General features: G+C 37.8%; 1 protein-coding gene across 3 annotated transcripts in view; it reads left to right on the top strand.

Moving 5' to 3' along the window:
- Window positions 1-17645, top strand: part of LOC135203153 (NFX1-type zinc finger-containing protein 1-like) — a 36571-nt gene that overhangs the window by 8320 nt on the left and 10606 nt on the right. For all 3 annotated transcript variants that reach the window (XR_010311873.1, XM_064232827.1, XM_064232828.1), the window contains exon 2: window positions 6986-7211. Coding sequence is in view for 2 of the 3 variants with exons in the window: in XM_064232827.1 (XP_064088897.1) it covers window positions 7085-7211 (127 nt within the window). In the remaining variant the exon portion in view is untranslated. The remainder of the gene's footprint in view (window positions 1-6985; window positions 7212-17645) is intronic.

Below are 17645 nucleotides of genomic sequence, written 5' to 3'. Positions count from 1 at the left end.
AAGTCAATACTGAATGTAGTAACGAACAAATGCTATCGGCGGCCAGGTTGCTGCACTATTGAAGAGATTTATCACCTTGTTCTTTTGTTGAATACCTCATCGATTTCAAGGTCCCACGTCAGTAAATCATCGGTGCACAAAATACCAAGTTTACCGTGCGGAACATTTCCACATTTGCGTGCGCGCGTGTTTGTATGTTACTATGAGATTCAGGGCCTCTGTAACACGAGGTTTTTTTTTTCGCAATAACTTTTATCTATGCATTTCATGAATATAACGCTTATTCTTAATACACATTATATCTACAAATAAATTTTGACAGTATTCTGCATTACGTAGGTTGAATAAACTTGGTACTTATAATGTAAAAGTTACTTTTTTTTTTTAAGACGGGCCAACTTACTCAGAGAAAAGGTTTCGAACGCACTCGTTACGTAACTTATGACAGCATTTCTTCCCTCTTTTTCGATGGATGATTGGCTATACGTAACGAAGGCTAGACCTCTGGCAACAAGGACAAAAATTTAAATGAAACCTCTCCACTAACAATTGTCATAATGAACAAACCAACAAAATATGTTCATAAATACAAAAACACTTCGATTATTAGTCTAGCTCCCAAAATAAGTGTCCTAAGAAATCAGTCTACTTTGTAGGTCACAATCAGATTGACAAGATGTAGGGAATAGTTGGTAATTTTCAAAAACATAGTAGACAAGCTTGATTTGATAAATGCTATATCCAATGTCAAGCAATTTTTATTTATTGGCTCTCTCTACTATTTACTAAAAAGGAGAAAAATAGCCGGTACCGTATTTTGGCTTTAAACCTTCACCAATAATTATCGTCAGAATGATGACTTCATGAGGCTCCACCCACTTTGGCCTCTTTATAATTCAGGATAACACTGAAGGCTATCATGGGCATTGTTGCATTAGAAAATTTAACTTCTGGCTAAAAACTCATTTCTCGAGTAGTTGTAAGAAGTGCTAAATGGTCCTCAAGGATCCCAGCAGTTGGCCTAAACGATTAATTCATGTATATAACTGCTATTACTACAGTAGTATTACTGCGCTAGCACAGATACCCCACCCACATCTATGTATCGTTCCGCCATTCATAAAGTCTTTATATCCAACACAGTCGTACGGCCTAAAGAAGAAGAAAAAAAATTATATCGGATGATCCGTTGGTCTGCTGGAGAATTTAGCACATATAAGCTTGTATTTACTTTGGAAAAAAATCTTATTTAAAAAAAATAGTTATATAAAGACTGTTTACATACATTCTCTCTTTCTCTCTTGGTGGCATAGTGAATAGTTAATGGAAATGTTCAAAATCCTGAATGACATTACAATTACTGTAATCACGTTACGCTAGAAACTGAATAATTACTTATTCTGGCTATAGTAAGTATGGCCACGGGCTTTTTCTTGACTGTAAAGTAGCAAGTCGTAAGACATATGCAGTTTTGCAACCACGGGGACAATTCCAAATACCGTTAGCCATTCTTGACTGCTATGGGTTTCAGAGCCGATGGAACAAGATAAATGAGTTTGGTGGATGGGTGGGGCAACATTTCTTAAAACTGTTTACCTTGCTTACGTAATGAATGTTTTTCGACTCTTGCCTCGTAATCATTGGCTATGGCATCGGCTAGATAATTTTAATCTATAAAAATTTAAACTCTGGTTTAGGTTATTGATAATGCTGACAAAGTTTGTGTAGTTGTAAAATATACATAAGTCAACTTTCAGCTACATCCGATGCTTTTTATTTTTCCTATCGCACCTCATAACTATATTCACTACATTTGTTCACAAATATAAGTATACTTAAACTTTAAAACTGGTTTTATGGGTCAGCTTCAGGAACCAAAGCCTTTGGTAGTAAGAGACAAAAACAATTGCACAGCAACGTTTATCAGCAATTTTTAAAATTATACCTACGTAGACATATTAAGCTTAATGGGAGGATAGTAAACAATTGAGTCACACATTGCCGAATCATAATTCGACTTCATCCCTATATCAGAAAAACACAAGTGACAATGAAGAGATCAATATCAATGCTGTATCTTTTCAATAAGCATTCGTAAACCATAATCGTATACAATCGGCTAATGAATGCATTCACTCTTACGATATAATTAACCAACCATTTTTATGTTGACTTCCATGGTTTTGTTGTTCATTGTGCATTGTCAAGCGTAAGCAATTCTTTCATTGTTGTGGCTGACTGCTGTTGTGCGAGATAAAAAAAAAAAAAAAAAAAAAAAAAGATACCATATCAACCATCAGTGTTTACAGGCGACGGCTTGATGACGCCTCTCTCTCTCTCTCTCTCTCTCTCTCTCTCTCTCTCTCTCTCTCTCTCTCTCTCTCTCTCTCTCTCTCTCATTGAGGGAACAAGTTCTTTGAATCAATTCGGAGGAGTTGCACAAGTGAATCTCTCTCTCTCTCTCTCTCTCTCTCTCTCTCTCTCTCTCTCTCTCCTCTCTCTCTCATTGAGGGAACAAGTTCTTGAATCAGCGGAGGAGTTGCAGAAGTGAATTCCGTGTGATTTTAAAATTGTATATATCCACAATCCTGCTTGTCTGTGAAGTTACGATATGCCGTTAACCGTACTTATTAACGAAAGTGCATCGTCAGATCAAAGCAGAAATTTACTCCATATGGTACTACGTATTTTCCCACTTCGCTCATCAGTTTTTAAATCTGTAAACACTCCTTGAACTGCCATTCTCATTAGTCATATCTGCCTGGTTGTGAGACCCAACGTGTGAACTGAATAAATCTGTTTTAAGTCTCCCGTAAAATTTATAAATAAGATATTTGATTACCTGATTGTCAGTCTTCTTGTTTGAAGTGTTTATTTATCTGATGTTTTAGTCTTCATTTTCGGTATAATTATTATTGTGGCTAGCGTTCGTATCTTTCCTTTGTTGTTGTTGTTGGTGATGGTGGTTTTTATTTATTCCTCATGAATCTATTCGTTATTGCTGTTTCCTTGTCATAATACTCTTTTTTGGTAGATTTTAGGGTACTTATTTCTGCGGTCGGCCTAGACCGAATGGCATTTTGCGGTTTTTCTAGATGCCAGGTTTTAGCTAACTGAAGCCAAGAATTTTAAGTCATTATTTATTCGGCCGACTGTAATTAACCTCCCAGGGGCCAGTACTAAACACGGCGAAATAGCAATTGGAGGATTGGACGGCGCCCCCAATCCGTTCCCGTTTTGGATGGCGTAATCCGGGGTTGGACGTTCCCTTGCAAGTCCCGTGCCGGTACGCTTTCTGTAGATAAATACCGCCCGTTTTTTTTTTTTTTTTTTTTTTTTTTTTTTTTGAAGCTAATGACAATAATTGATTGGTATGGTTTCGCAAATTTTTGGTGTTAATTCCATTGTAAAACTTTTATCTTAACGTTGAATTTGCTTGATTTTTCGGTATTGTCATTTCACCGAACACCAGAGAAAACAAAGTATGGTTCATTGCAGCATTCATACTTGGCGCTAAAGGCATTTCTCCATTTACATTAATAATAAATAATACGTTGTCTTAACGATTGCCTGTACATTTGAATTCTCGTAGAGTAATTATTCCTCCAAGAAATATTGAATGCGCGTTCATGTACAAAGTCTGCAGTAGCTTTTCAATTCCTTGAAATGCCCCCCCCCCCCCTTTCCCAATCCATTTACAGTTGCTGGTTACGGAAGGGTGAGATTCAACACACCCCCCCCCCTTACTTATCAAGCCACCTCTCTCTCTCTCTGCTCCATTCGAGTGTTTACAAAGAAAAATGTAGATTTAGCATTAGTCTTCTTTATAGTTCAGCTTCATAACTGCGTTAACAACATGCCACAACAGATCGCTGGGTAATCTCACCTCGGGAAATTCGGTTGTTACGTCTTATCAGCCAGCTGCTTAGTGCATAGTCGTCACGTGTACAGAATTTGATGCAGTGTGTAGTTTATCTCCTACAGTAAAATGCTTTCATCGATCGGTCACCTCCTTGCCTCTGAGCATGACGAGACCGCCCACATCGTTGTCTCCCCCCCATCCAATAACTCTGTTCTCTTACACGCGGCAGCTTCATGCCATGCATACTTCTACAGTGTAGAAAGTTTACTACATTTATCAATGCTCCATCTTCGATTCCTAAGTGAAATCCTGAGTGGCAGTAACCAATAACTTGTTCCTCAGGAACTGCTTAGTTTTTGGGGGCAACACGATTGAACTGGAACTGTACATTATAATAGTGACAATAATCGTCGCCTAGTTGGCGAGCGACCTTGCATATTAGTGAGACCATCATATCGATCCCACGGGATGAGAGAGAGAGAGAGAGAGAGAGAGAGAGAGAGAGAGAAGAGAGAGAGAGAGAGAGAGAGCAGAAGGGAGAGGGGGGGGGGGTGTTGTTGGGTGGTGGTTGGGAGATAGGGTCAATTTATTTCATGAGTCCACTTGCGAACAATGTAGAGAATGCCGTAGGTCTAGCAATTTCATCCTAAAAGGATTTGCTGAGACCTTGGTCTCAAAATGTTCAGGAGACATTATCTCTAAGGAGGAACAAGTCAATACTGAATGTAGTAACGAACAAATGCTATCGGCGGCCAGGTTGCTGCACTATTGAAGAGATTTATCACCTTGTTCTTTTGTTGAATACCTCATCGATTTCAAGGTCCCACGTCAGTAAATCATCGGTGCACAAAATACCAAGTTTACCGTGCGGAACATTTCCACATTTGCGTGCGCGCGTGTTTGTATGTTACTATGAGATTCAGGGCCTCTGTAACACGGTTTTTTTTCGCAATAACTTTTTATCTATGCATTTCATAAATATAACGCTTATTCTTAATACACATTATATCTACACATAAATTTTGACCGTATTCTGCATTACGTAGGTTGAATAAACTTGGTACTTATAATGTAAAAGTGACTTTTTTGAAGACGGGCCAACTTACTCAGAGAAAAGGTTTCGAACGCACTCGTTACGTAACTTATGACAGCATTTCTTCCCTCTTTCTCGATGGATGATTGGCTATACGTAACGAAGGCTAGACCTCTGGCAACAATGACAAAAATTTAAATACAAGCAAAGCAGTACACCTTTATGAACTCTGAAACCTCTCCACTAACAATTGTCATAATGAACAAACCAACAAAATATGTTCATAAATACAAAAACACTTCGATTATTAGTCTATTCCCAAAATAAGTGTCCTAAGAAATTAGTCTACTTTGTAGGTCACAATCAGATTGACAAGATGTAGGGAATACTTGGTAATTTTCAAAAACATAGTAGACAAGCTTGATTTGATAAATGCTATATCCAATGTCAAGCAATTTTTATTTATTGGCTTTCTACCTATTTATTGGAAACAGAAAATATCCGGTACCGTATTTTGGCTTTAACCTTCACCAATAATTATCGTCAGAATGATGACTTCTTGAGGCTCCACCCACTTTGGCCTCGTTATAATTCAGGATAACACTGAAGGCTATCATGGGCATTGTTGCATTAGAAAATTTAACCTCTGGCTAAAAACTCATTTCTCGAGTAGTTGTAAGAAGTGCTAAATGGTCCTCAAGGATCCCAGCAGTTGGCCTAAACGTTTAATTCATGTATATTACTGCTATTACTACAGTAGTATTACTACGCTAGCACAGATACCCCACCCACATCTATGTATCGTTCCGCCATTCATAAAGTCTTTATATCCAACACGGTCGTACGGCCTAAAGAAGAAGAAAAAAAATTTTATCGGATGATCCGTTGGTCTGCTGGAGATTTTAGCACATTATAAGCTTTTATTTACTTTGGAGAAAAATCTTATTTAAAAAAAATAGTTATAAAAAGACTGTTTACATACAATCTCTCTTTCTCTCTCTCTTGGTGGCATAGTGAAAAGTTAATGGAAATGTTCAAAATCCTGAACCACGGGGGACAATTCCAAATCCCGTTAGCCATTCTTGACTGCTATGGGTTTCAAAGCCGATGGAACAAGATAAATGAGTTTGGTGGATGGGTGGGGCAACATTTCTTAAAACTGTGTTTACCTTGCTTACGTAATGAATGTTTTTCGACTCTTGCCTCGTAATCATTGGCTATGGCATCGGCTAGATAATTTTTACTCTTTAAAAATTGAAACTATCCAGTTTAGGTTATTGATAATGCTGGCAAAATTTGTGTGTGGTTGTAAAATATACATATGTCAACTTTCAGCTACATCCGATGCTTTGATAGGGAGCAGTCCAAAAAACCGTGTTACAGAGGCCCTGAATCTCATAGTAGTGGATTATATTCAAGTATTTCTCTTCTCGTTCATTAAAAATTTTATCTTCGGGGGAAAAAAAGTGAAAATACGACTGACTCTCTCTCTCTCTCTCTCTCTCTCTCTCTCTCTCTCTCTCTCTCTCTCTCTCTCTCTGTAAAAATGTTTATGAACTTGGTCGGTCTATGTCCGTTTTTCTATTTTACATCAAAGTCTTTGTCTGAAAATTTGTAGAAACTTCCTACCTGGTGATAGTCTCTCTCTCTCTCTCTCTCTCTCTCTCTCTCTCTCTCTCTCTCTCTCTCTCTCTCTCTCTCTCCGTGTTAAAATGTTTATGAACTTGGTCTATGTCCGTTTTTCTATTTTACATCAAAGTCTTGGTCTGAAAAATTGTAGAACCTTCCTACTTAGTGATTCTCTCTCTCTCTCTCTCTCTCTCTCTCTCTCTCTCTCTCTCTCTCTCCTCGCTTCTCTCTCTCTCTCTCTCTCTCTCTCTGTGTGTGTGTGTGTGTAAAAATGTTTATAAACTTGGCCTATGTCCGATTTTCTTTTTACTTAGTCTTGGTCTGAAAAATTGTAGAAACTTCTTACTTAGTGATAATCTCTCTCTCTCTCTCTCTCTCTCTCTCTCTCTCTCTCTCTCTCTCTCTCTCTCTCTCATCTTAAATTGGTATCAACTTCAATCAGTGTATTATTTTTTTTAAAGGTATGGTGAGATCGTCAGTTCACGGCCCTAGCCTAATGCTTGAAAACACCGTGAGACTCTAAAATCCAGAGCTTGCAGATAACAACCCTCAGGCAGCGGATGGAAGCCCATCGTACCAAAATGAACGGTCAACAAGGCCCAAAACCAGGAATCTGGTGTTGCGAAAACTGCAGGTGGAGGAACCAGCCATTTTTGAGACAGTGTCAGAAATGCAACGTTTTTAAGAGTAAGTGGTTCTTGTACATATGACTTTTTTTTTTTTTTACTATACCCTTATTTAGCTTGCTTTATTGTCTTGGTCAAATCTTGTACCTCAATTTTCTACCTGTTCCTTTCGTCCGATGATCTTCAGATGTTGCAGTTACTCATTACTCAATCCCGGTGACAAGACAACTTTACATGATCAAGTTAGGTCAGCAGTCCCCTCCCCCAGTAGCTCAAGATTGGTGAATAACTTTGATTTTCCAAACCTAGTTCGGCTCGATTTCGTTAGCTACGGTCTTAAATCATAAACAATCTACAATTTCTGTCGAAACTAAAAAGCATAAAATATTTTTTATTTACTTTTATTAAATGGTCCTAAAAAGTAAAAAAAATAATATTTTGAGACCAGGAATTTCTTCCAATAAATCTTGTCTACGTCTACAAAAATAGAAGCGTGGGCGCCAAACGTGACAGGAAATAATGCTATAAATAAAGAAAAATAGTTAAGCCTGCCATGACCCCATGAATTTTAAGCTTTGTTGCTAGTAGTTATGGAATCGCTATATCAATGGATATTAAAAGCCTGTCCCCACTAGGAAACATTGTTTGGAAATAAAGTATGTAAACACTGTACCGTATATTTGTTTCTTATCCAGAATGGAAAACTGATTGTCTGCACACGTGTGTATGCACCTGTTTGTGTGTACACTCGGCAAGGAAAGTCAAGATACAGTTTTTATAAATCTTCGGACATATATTGTTCTATAATGCCACACCTGGCAACTCTAAAAGGGGGCGGAGCTGTTGTTTTCTAGATTTCCATTAACTTTACACCATAAAGAGTCTGTAGAGGTCCTGCAATCATTTATACTTGAATGTAGAAACAGGCTCTGTATTCTTCGTTAATGTTGGTTTGGTAACGTTAGTTCAGGGCAGAATATCGATCATCCTTTTTTAAAACTTACTGTGAAACCTTATGAGTAATGTTTGACATTAAACTGACATTAAATTCATACGTAATTGAGGACGGATCTTAAACAATGAGAGAAAGTGTTTTAAAATTTGGGCAGTACTTGTGGAAATCGTGATGAACAATACAGTAAAGACTGAAATATTTTGACGAGAGAGAGAGAGAGAGAGAGAGAGAGAGAGAGAGAGAGAGAGAGAGAGAGAGAGAGAGAATGCAAGCATAAGTCTATCTAAAGAGATACTTAATTCATTATATTTACTTTGAGAGATTGAGTGATAACATTTTTTCAAATGTGTTTTAAAAGTGGAGAGAGAGAGAGAGAGAGAGAGAGAGAGAGAGAGAGAGAGAGAGAGAGAGAGAGAGAGAGAGAGAGCAAAATCTGCTTACGTGGGAGCATAGGCCTATTTATAGCTACTTGATTTCATTATATTTTCTTTGGGAGATTGAGTGGAGATATATGTTTTTAAAGTATGGTTCAGAAGTGGAGAGAGAGAGAGAGAGAGAGAGAGAGAGAGAGAGAGAGAGAGAGAGAGAGAGAGAGAGAGAGAGAGAGAGAAATTATAGTATTGGTGACGGACTTGTGATAAGGTAAAGCAGAAGAAAGAGCAGTGAGTCGGTGCCCAGATACCTGGGAAGCAGGGCGATATGCTGCCAAGATCGTGCAGCACTATGCTAGATAAAATCTGAAGGACCATAGTATTCAAGTTAACTCTTTAAGAAATTCATACCGTAATATTGATTTCATTTGACAGTTACCGTAACACTCATAGCTGGTAAAAGACATGGAAAATTTCAACCAGAGGCTACGGTCATTCTTGCTCTATTGATATAGTCTGTAGGCCTACTTTTGAAAATCGGTTTTCATCCACAAATCACGCACGAAAAAAGTGTTTTCAGTAAAAATATTTATTACCACAAATAATCAATATGTATTGCACAGACAATTAATGTTTTATATCGTGCAAAAAATGCTGATGTGTTGAGAGATCTTTCAGCCTCGCGGGGAAGTAATGTAGTCGTGTAGGCTCACTACGAACTGCTTTGTACTGGGAGCTTAGCCAGAAAATCTTTGAGCTGACATGCTTTTAACCTTGATAAAGCTTTATTCTTAAAGACAGTAGCTTTGTAAATAACAAATAGCATTCGATCCATGTCAACGTCAATGAAATCAAAGTGGAAATCCGTTATGTAAGCCAGTATCCAGTAAATTGTGCTTTCCCGATCGAAGTTCTAGGGCTCCTCCTCACATCATAGAAAACGCTTTTGCGGATGCAACTAGATTTGCTCAACCTACCTTAGCCGTCGCAACATCGACTGCCATTGACGTCAGCCAACTTTAATCACGTTGGAATACAAACATGAGTTTGTAGAAACAAAAATAATTGCATTCACCACTTACGATGATGCAATAATAACCCCGTTCATGAAGGAAAACGGGTAAATATTGTCGTTGTGATACATAGTACTACAACCAGAAAATCACATTCTATCTACCAGATCTCTATGAACGAATTCATTGGAGATATTCCAATTACTTCGGACATATATCGTGTTTTTAAGTATCTGAACGGTTTTGTTATGCAGTTGTAACTTATATGATATAATTTGCAGTGTATTTTCATATTCTAGAGTAAATTTAGCGATATTATGTATTTTCAATAAAAACAAATGGGAAATTGGATGAACGAAAGCTATTGAAAACTGTATCTTCAGTTTTCTTGTCGAGTGTGCATATAAATATTCATAATTACGCAAGTACTTATACATATGTTACATGTAGTTACAAGTGTAGATGTTCATATGTATATTATATTTACACATGTACTTACATGTGTAGGCTACATTATGGTGTGTTTGCGTATGTACACGTAGTTATATATGTAAATGTGCATATGTACACTCAACAAGAAAACTGAAGATACAGTTTTCATTAGCTTTCGTTCATCCAATTTCCCATTTGTTTTTACTGAAAAGACATATCGCTAAATTTACTTTAGAATATGAAAATATACTGCAAATTATATCATATAAGTTAAAACTGCAAAACAAAACCGTTCAGATACTTAAAAACACGATATATGTCCGAAGTAATTGGAATTTCTCAGATGGATTCGTTCATAGAGATCTGGTAGATGGAAAGTGAATTTCTGATTTTAGTACTATTTATCACGACGACAATATTTACTCGTTTTGCTTCATGAACGGGGATATATTGCAGCTTTCGTAAGTGGTGAAGGCAATTATTTTAGTTTCTACAAACTTAATTTGTATTCCAAAGCGTTTAAAGTTAGCTGACGTTAATGGCACTCAATGTTGCGACGGCTAAGGTAGGTTGAACAAATCTAGTTGCATCCGCAAGAGCATTTTCTATGATGTGAGGAGGAGCCCTAGAACTTCGAGGGGGAAGCGCAAGTCACTGGATACTTGCATGCGTAACGGATTTCACACTTTGATTACTTTGACGTTGACATGGATCGAATGCTACTATAGTTGCTGTTTACAAAGCTACTGTCTTTAAACATAAATCTTAATCAAGGTTAAAGTAGCATGTCAGCTCAAAGATTTTCTGGCTATATGCTCCCATTAGAAAGCAGTTCGTAGTAGCCTACAGCCCTACGCGACTGGATTTCTTTGCCGCGAGGCTGAAAGATCTCCCACGATATAAAACTTTAATTGCCTGTGCAATACATATTGAGTTATTTGTCGTAATAAATATTTTTACTCAACACAGCTTTATTCGTGAATGATTTGTTGATGAAACCCGATTTTAAAAGTAAAGACTATATCAAGAGAGCAAGAATGACGGCACCCTGTCTAAAATTTTCCACGTCTTTTTACAATCTTTGAATGCTACGGCAACTGTCAAATGTAATCAAGATTAGGGTATGAATTTCTTAGAGAATTAACTTGAATATTATGATCCTTCAAATTTTCTCTAGCATAGTGCAGCACGATCTTGGCAGTCATATCATATCGCGCAAGCATAGGCCTATCGATAAAGGTACTTAATTCATTATACGTATTTTCTTCTGCCTTTTCCCCCGTCACAAGTCTCTCTCAACTTCTAAAACATACTTTAAAAAAGGGATTTTGACGTAGGAAAAATCTATTTCTGGGTGATTGGCTCGTGTCGCCCTATGAAATATCCTTAAGTTCATTATTTCTAGGTAAAATTAATCTAAAATTACCAGAGAAAAAATAAAATCAAGAAAATGTCAGTAAAACCGACTCTCTCACTCTATAAAAGAAGTGTCGGTATGGAAATAGGGGCGAGTGGGATCACAAACCACGAGTCATTTACCATTTAGGCCTTCCAACATAAAATCCCCACCTGAGAGAGGTGATACTAAAGGGTGATGCGACCGCTACTACTACTACTACCGACGCCACGCGGACAGCAGCGCCCCTAGCGGTCATCCTTAATCTATGAACATCTTGTCCTGTAGGGTGGGTAAAAGGAAACAGGGTGGGTTTCATAGGGCGACACAAGCCAATCACCCAGAAATAGATTTTTCCTACGTCAAAATCCCTTTTCTGGGCTCAGCTCGTGTCGGCCTATGAAATAGTACCAGAGAAACAGACAAGATGGGAAAAAGGACAAATGAAACCCAATAGTAAAAAAGTAATATAATATAAGTGAATCAAGAAACATTACAGTATACAAACAAAAGTACTTAAAGCTAGCTTATACTAAACAATGGCAGGGTAAAGATAGCAAATCAATATAAAGTACTTAAAATTAGCTTATACTAGACATGGTGATACATAAAAGTGTAATGGCAAGAATAATATAGAATGATTCACTTAATTTAAATATTTACAAAATATACAAACTCATTGTGTTCTACCCTAGCATAAAAATAAGGGTAGAAACACTGAAGTACATTATATGTACACAACGTGGATGTCCCTAGCAAAAAAAATAAGGGGCATTCCACCAATATGATTCTAGCGGCTAAGGCTAGAGTATCCCGAGTAGTATGGCAATGAGCAGATTTTGCTTCTCTCTCTCTCTCTCTCTCTCTCCACTTTTAAAACACATTTGAAAAAATATTATCACTCAATTTTTCAAAGTAAATATACTGAATTAAGTATCTCTATAGATAGGCCTATGCTTGCTCGCTCTCTCTCTATCGTCATAATATTTCATTCTTTACTGTATTGTTCCTCACGATTTCCACAAGTACTGCCCAAATTTTAAAACCCTTTCTCTCATTGTTTAAGATCCGTCTTTAATTACATATGAATTTTACGTCGGTTTAGTGTCAAACAGTACTTATAAATAAGGTTTCACAGTAGGTTTTAAAAAAGGATGATTGATATTCTACCCTGAACTGACGTTACCAAACCAACATTAACGAATAATATAGAGCCTGTTTCTATATTCAAGTATAAATGATTATAGGACCTCAACAGAATCTTTATGGTGTAAAGTTGATGGAAATAAAAAAAAAGCAACGAACAGTATGATTCTGAAGCTCCGCCCCCTTTCAAGAGTTGCCAGGTGTGGCATTATTGAACAATATAGGTCCGAAGATTTATAAAAACTGTATCTTGACTTTCCTTGCCGAGTGTACACGTCTAATGTCTTATCGCTTGGCGATAGACTTTTTGTGTTCTCCTTACGACTGTCATTCGTAAGTATTTTTTGGTTCCTCTCATCTCCCTTGGATATCTTAGTAGAGAGGTTCTTTCTTGACTAGAGGAGATGATTCAAACAGGCAAGTTGACAAGATAACAACTTTATTCTGTAACTCCATACTAGGAGATGCAGCTCGGTCGGACGACCGATATGTTTGATCGTTGGCGTGGAACTGCCATTCTAAAGCATCGCGTCGATAGCGGAACATTAGCTATCTCAGCAATTCATATAAAAACACATACGTAGTCCGCCGGCTCGGAAGTTACAAGTTTCCGGCGTAGGTTAACAGGTCAACCGCTTCCCATGGAAGTTGTGCAAAGTTATCATAAACATAAAAATGTTGACAAAGCTTTGAGCTAGATCAGGCTACTGCAGACAGCGCATAGCGTAATCTAGGTCTGCTTTGGTCACGTAGAACCTCCTAATGCCATGACCCAGGTCATTGGTTTATATTTACAGATCTTGTAAATTATATAATAATGTAATTATTACATTAGGCTTGGACTGCTACCTATTCAAGCCTTGAATAACAAAAAAAAAATTACTTTAAACATTGTTCATAGGAGCGTGCACGTAACACCACATCTAAGTATAACATAATAAGTGATTAAATGCATAAAAAGGTTCTGTTACATACCCTTGTTGACATATTCATAAACAAAGATAAATGCATGGAAAATATAGATCCATGTTTGGTAATAATAATGATTATGTACCCAAAAATAATAAAAAGGTAAAAATCAAAACATGTATACATGATTAATATGATAACAGGTAACCTGATTAAGAATAATGGTTACTAAAGAATGATTATAGCATGATCATGGATAATTGTTAAAGAGTACTTGACACTCTTCGTAATAGATAAATATAATTGTATAATAGTATAACAATGTAATTCTGCAGAAATTCAATATATAGGGCTGATATTTTATTAGGTGCCCGAAAAATACCTTTAGGAATATATTAATGTATAATATTGGGCTATAATGCTTTATTAGGCGCCCTGGAGATACTTTAACTGTTCAAATGCAAAGGCGTGAGCTTTCTTGTCCTACATTTTTTTGCCAGCATACGGACCGCTTTTCACACAACACAATTCCAGACAATTCCCTAGGCACGAACTGAAGTGGCCAGGTTCAGGCGGCCCTAAACGCAAACGACTTGAGTTTAACGGGTACGTCATCTAGACGGGCCAGTACGTTCCCTTGGAGATCCTTCTGTTTACGCCTCAGCCTACGCCAAGCAAAGATGTTGACGGCGATAACCAATATGGCCGTCACGCTGAACACGGCTAGCAGGAATGTAGTAGCGAAGATTTTCTCCACCTGCATAAGTCGATGACATCGTGGGTCATCTCAGCCAGTTGCGTCAGACGATGAGCTACTCGCGCGTTGTATGGGAGAGGTAGTGATGGGACGATTGTGGAAGCCCACGTGTAGTTCGCGAAATACGCCTTCTCACGTATTATCGTGTTGACCCCTCTGACGGTATAGTTTGTAGTTGTCCCCACCGTACAACCATCGGCTGCTACGAAGATAGGGTCTGGGCGGTGGTACTGTCGGACACACGACGTCGAATCCGGCCTTATCATAACGGATCCAAGAACCATTATTCATCCTGTAATTGAATTTATTACCGTAAAAGGGATAAAGTTTCCCCAGACAACCTTCGCTTGTATGAGAGAGAGCCAGCCAGTTTAGCACTATGTCTAACTCACATGAATCCGTTGATATAGGATAGAATTCAAAAGAGTCAGCTGTACAAATTTTATTATTCATGGCTTCTGAACAGTGAGTGAGTTTTATCTAAGTTCTTTAAATGACTGTAAATGATTTTTCGATCAGAAGAAAATCAGTACATGCCCCGTTAAATTGGATATTACTGGATTGAGTTATTCGTCATAAAAGTAGGAAACGGTGCTATTTTGTATGATTGCCAAGCATCGGAAGAATCAAAAGGAATTGTGATCATAATTCTATAATTTTCTACGCTGACTGATATTAGGCTATAATAGAATTCTACTTTATGGGCATCTAATAAAGGAATATAACCTAGCTTCTCCCGTACCGTTTTCCCAAAGTTAACGTCAGATCTTTAATAGGCATGAGGTGAGGAGATAACACACCCTTTGTTGCTAGCGTAATTGTTCTACGTAATCTTTTGACTTTTCAATAAAATGTGATATTTTCACACGGATATGATCTATTTTCGAACTATAGTAAGCTAAAGTAGCCAGCAAATGTTGAACTTCCATGACCTGATCGATATTATTTGAATGTTCATTAACGATATTCATTATTTGATTGATCGAAGATAACTGGCTGCGAAGTTCAGATAAGGCCAGTTCTGTTTTGTGTTGCAAAAACTCAATTCTTTTATTTTTTGATTATTTTATCTTGAGGCGATTTGAGATTCCTAAGCCTAGATTCGCAAACTGATCCTAAGATGTTTAGTCCAGCTAGAATAGCGGGTTGTGGCGTTCAAGAGTATTGTGCCGCACAGACCACATCAGCAGGTCACGAGCGAGTTCTTCTGCCTCGGCGGTTTTATTTTGTATGTCATAAGACAACATTTCCGCGACGCTTAGTGTTTGAGCTAGTGAAATCTCTGAGTTAGCATGAAAATTACGTTCATGCATTTCCTTAAGGGAAATACCAAACCTCATCAGGTCATTCTTTAAGTTAAGGACGTCATCTTCAGGTAAGAAAATAGCATGCATATCTACTTCGATAACAATATTACTTGACACGATGAATACATCATCGATTCTCTCGATAATCGAGCCATGATTAAATTCTATTTCTTTCGTCCTAGCGCTCTTCCATACAACAAAGATGTCTGAATACCACAATATCACTCCTAACAATAACAGATTCATTTTTGAAACCTGCAATGAGTAAAACATATGTAATAACTCGCGTAAAAGAATAGGTTTACATACAATATGATTAATAGATATATATATATATAAATTATTATACAAGTTTCATAAATACAACCATTTTTTCCCTCACTCCATCTACCCTTCTTTAGATTCTGATATGTGCCAATGGGACTATTCTCACATCAGTGGGTTTGGATACATTTTGAACCCTAACTCTATTGGCCGTTAAATTTTCTAAAATGTTAAACGGGCCTTCAAACTTAGGTGTCAGTTTATAATTTAAACCTTTACGTACGTATACTTGTATGTATACCTGATCGCCCACGGATATGTTCTAGTTGGCTTAGCTATTTTATCATGATTTTTTTTCATTATGATCTGTGCTTCTTCTAAATTCTTACGAATTATATATATCGACTTATGCTTGCATCCATAACATCCTTAGAGGATTGATAAATTAGTTGTAGGCTTTAAGATGTGGAAAGGGCGTTCGGGCCGGGATACCGTTACAGTGCCTCGTGCGGTGTCATTTTAATAGACACATGATACGAGTGATTAAGTGTGCTTAGTACCGCAGGTATGGCAATGTCCCAGTTGGGATCTGCCCCCCCTAAGGTGACCCTTAAAATGTTTAAAACCTTACGATTTGCCCTTTCCACTAGCCCATTAGACTCTGGGTGATAGATCATGGTATTGATTTTCTTTATACAAAGGAATTCGCACAAGAGTTAAGGAAATGATTATTGAACTCCCCGCCCGAGTCTGAGATAATGATGTGTGGAATTCTATGTTACAAATGTAGCACCTCGTAAAACTTCCTAGCGCACTCGACCGCGGTTTTTGTTTAAGCGCTATAAGTTCTGTATATCGAAGTCAAAGCGTCTATAATTACTAGGAGGTGCTTATTTCCTCTGTCTGACTCGTAAAATCCTGTTAATAAATCTAAATGTACTCTTTCAAAGGGTTGATTTGGCACGGGGTAAGCCCCTAGGCTGACAGGTGTCTTCGTGTGCCCTTTGTATTCTTGACAAGTGCGACAATTTGCTATGTGCTTTTTATATCTGTAAGCATCGTATGCCAATAAAATAAGGATTTGGCTTTCTGTGACATCAAGGTATAACCCGGGTGTCCGTGCAGTGGATTTTCATGCAACCACTTTAAGACAGTGGGTATGAGTGAGATAGGCACCACCACCTGGTTGTTATTCAACTGCGGTGTGTTGCGGGTTTTCCTCGTCACGGATCTACACAGGATATTGTCCTGTAGGATATAATTGCTGCTGCTTATACTTTAGGTATTCTGTTTTTCCTTCGGATCTTTCCGTTTTTAACGCAATGATGATTTTTTCTATTTGCGGATCTTTTCTTTGTTCCGTCTGTAATAGTTCAGCACTCCAGCCCAGATCTCCTGTTCAGATATAGTTTAACAAACGGGCGTGGAGGTTGAGATATCCTATTAATTCAGCTATGGCTCGGTACAAGATGAAGAGGGGTTGCGTGATAATGCGTCAGCAATGATATTTGCTTTCCCAGGTAAATACCCGATCCTCGCGCCAAAGTCCTGAATGATCATGTGCCACCGAGTTCGCTTGGGGCTGTGACTAAATGCCTTTAAAGAAGTCGGGTTAGGGCCTTATGATCAGTGAGAACCTTGACGGGGTAACCGTAGTATATTATGAATTTAAGTGCACGAGTGAATTAACAATAGCGAGCCCTTCCTTGTCTATTACTGCATATTTACTTTCGGAAGGTCTCAGTTTACGTGAATAAAAAGCTATAGGGAAAAACTGTTTATCATATTGTTGAAGCAATACCCCACCTACTCCTAGGTCTGAGGCGTCTGTTGCTATGAAAAATTCCTTACCGAAGTCAGGAAATTTCAAGATAGGAGAACTACACAGTTCATCTTTCAGTTTATCGAACGCCTGTTGATGAATTTCAGACCATACGAAATCTAC

This window comes from Macrobrachium nipponense, chromosome 33 (assembly GCF_015104395.2).
Source record: "Macrobrachium nipponense isolate FS-2020 chromosome 33, ASM1510439v2, whole genome shotgun sequence".
Classification (NCBI taxonomy): Eukaryota; Metazoa; Arthropoda; class Malacostraca; order Decapoda; family Palaemonidae; genus Macrobrachium; species Macrobrachium nipponense.
The sequence above is the reverse complement of the archived record's forward strand: the minus strand, read 5'-3'. Positions and strand labels throughout refer to the sequence as shown.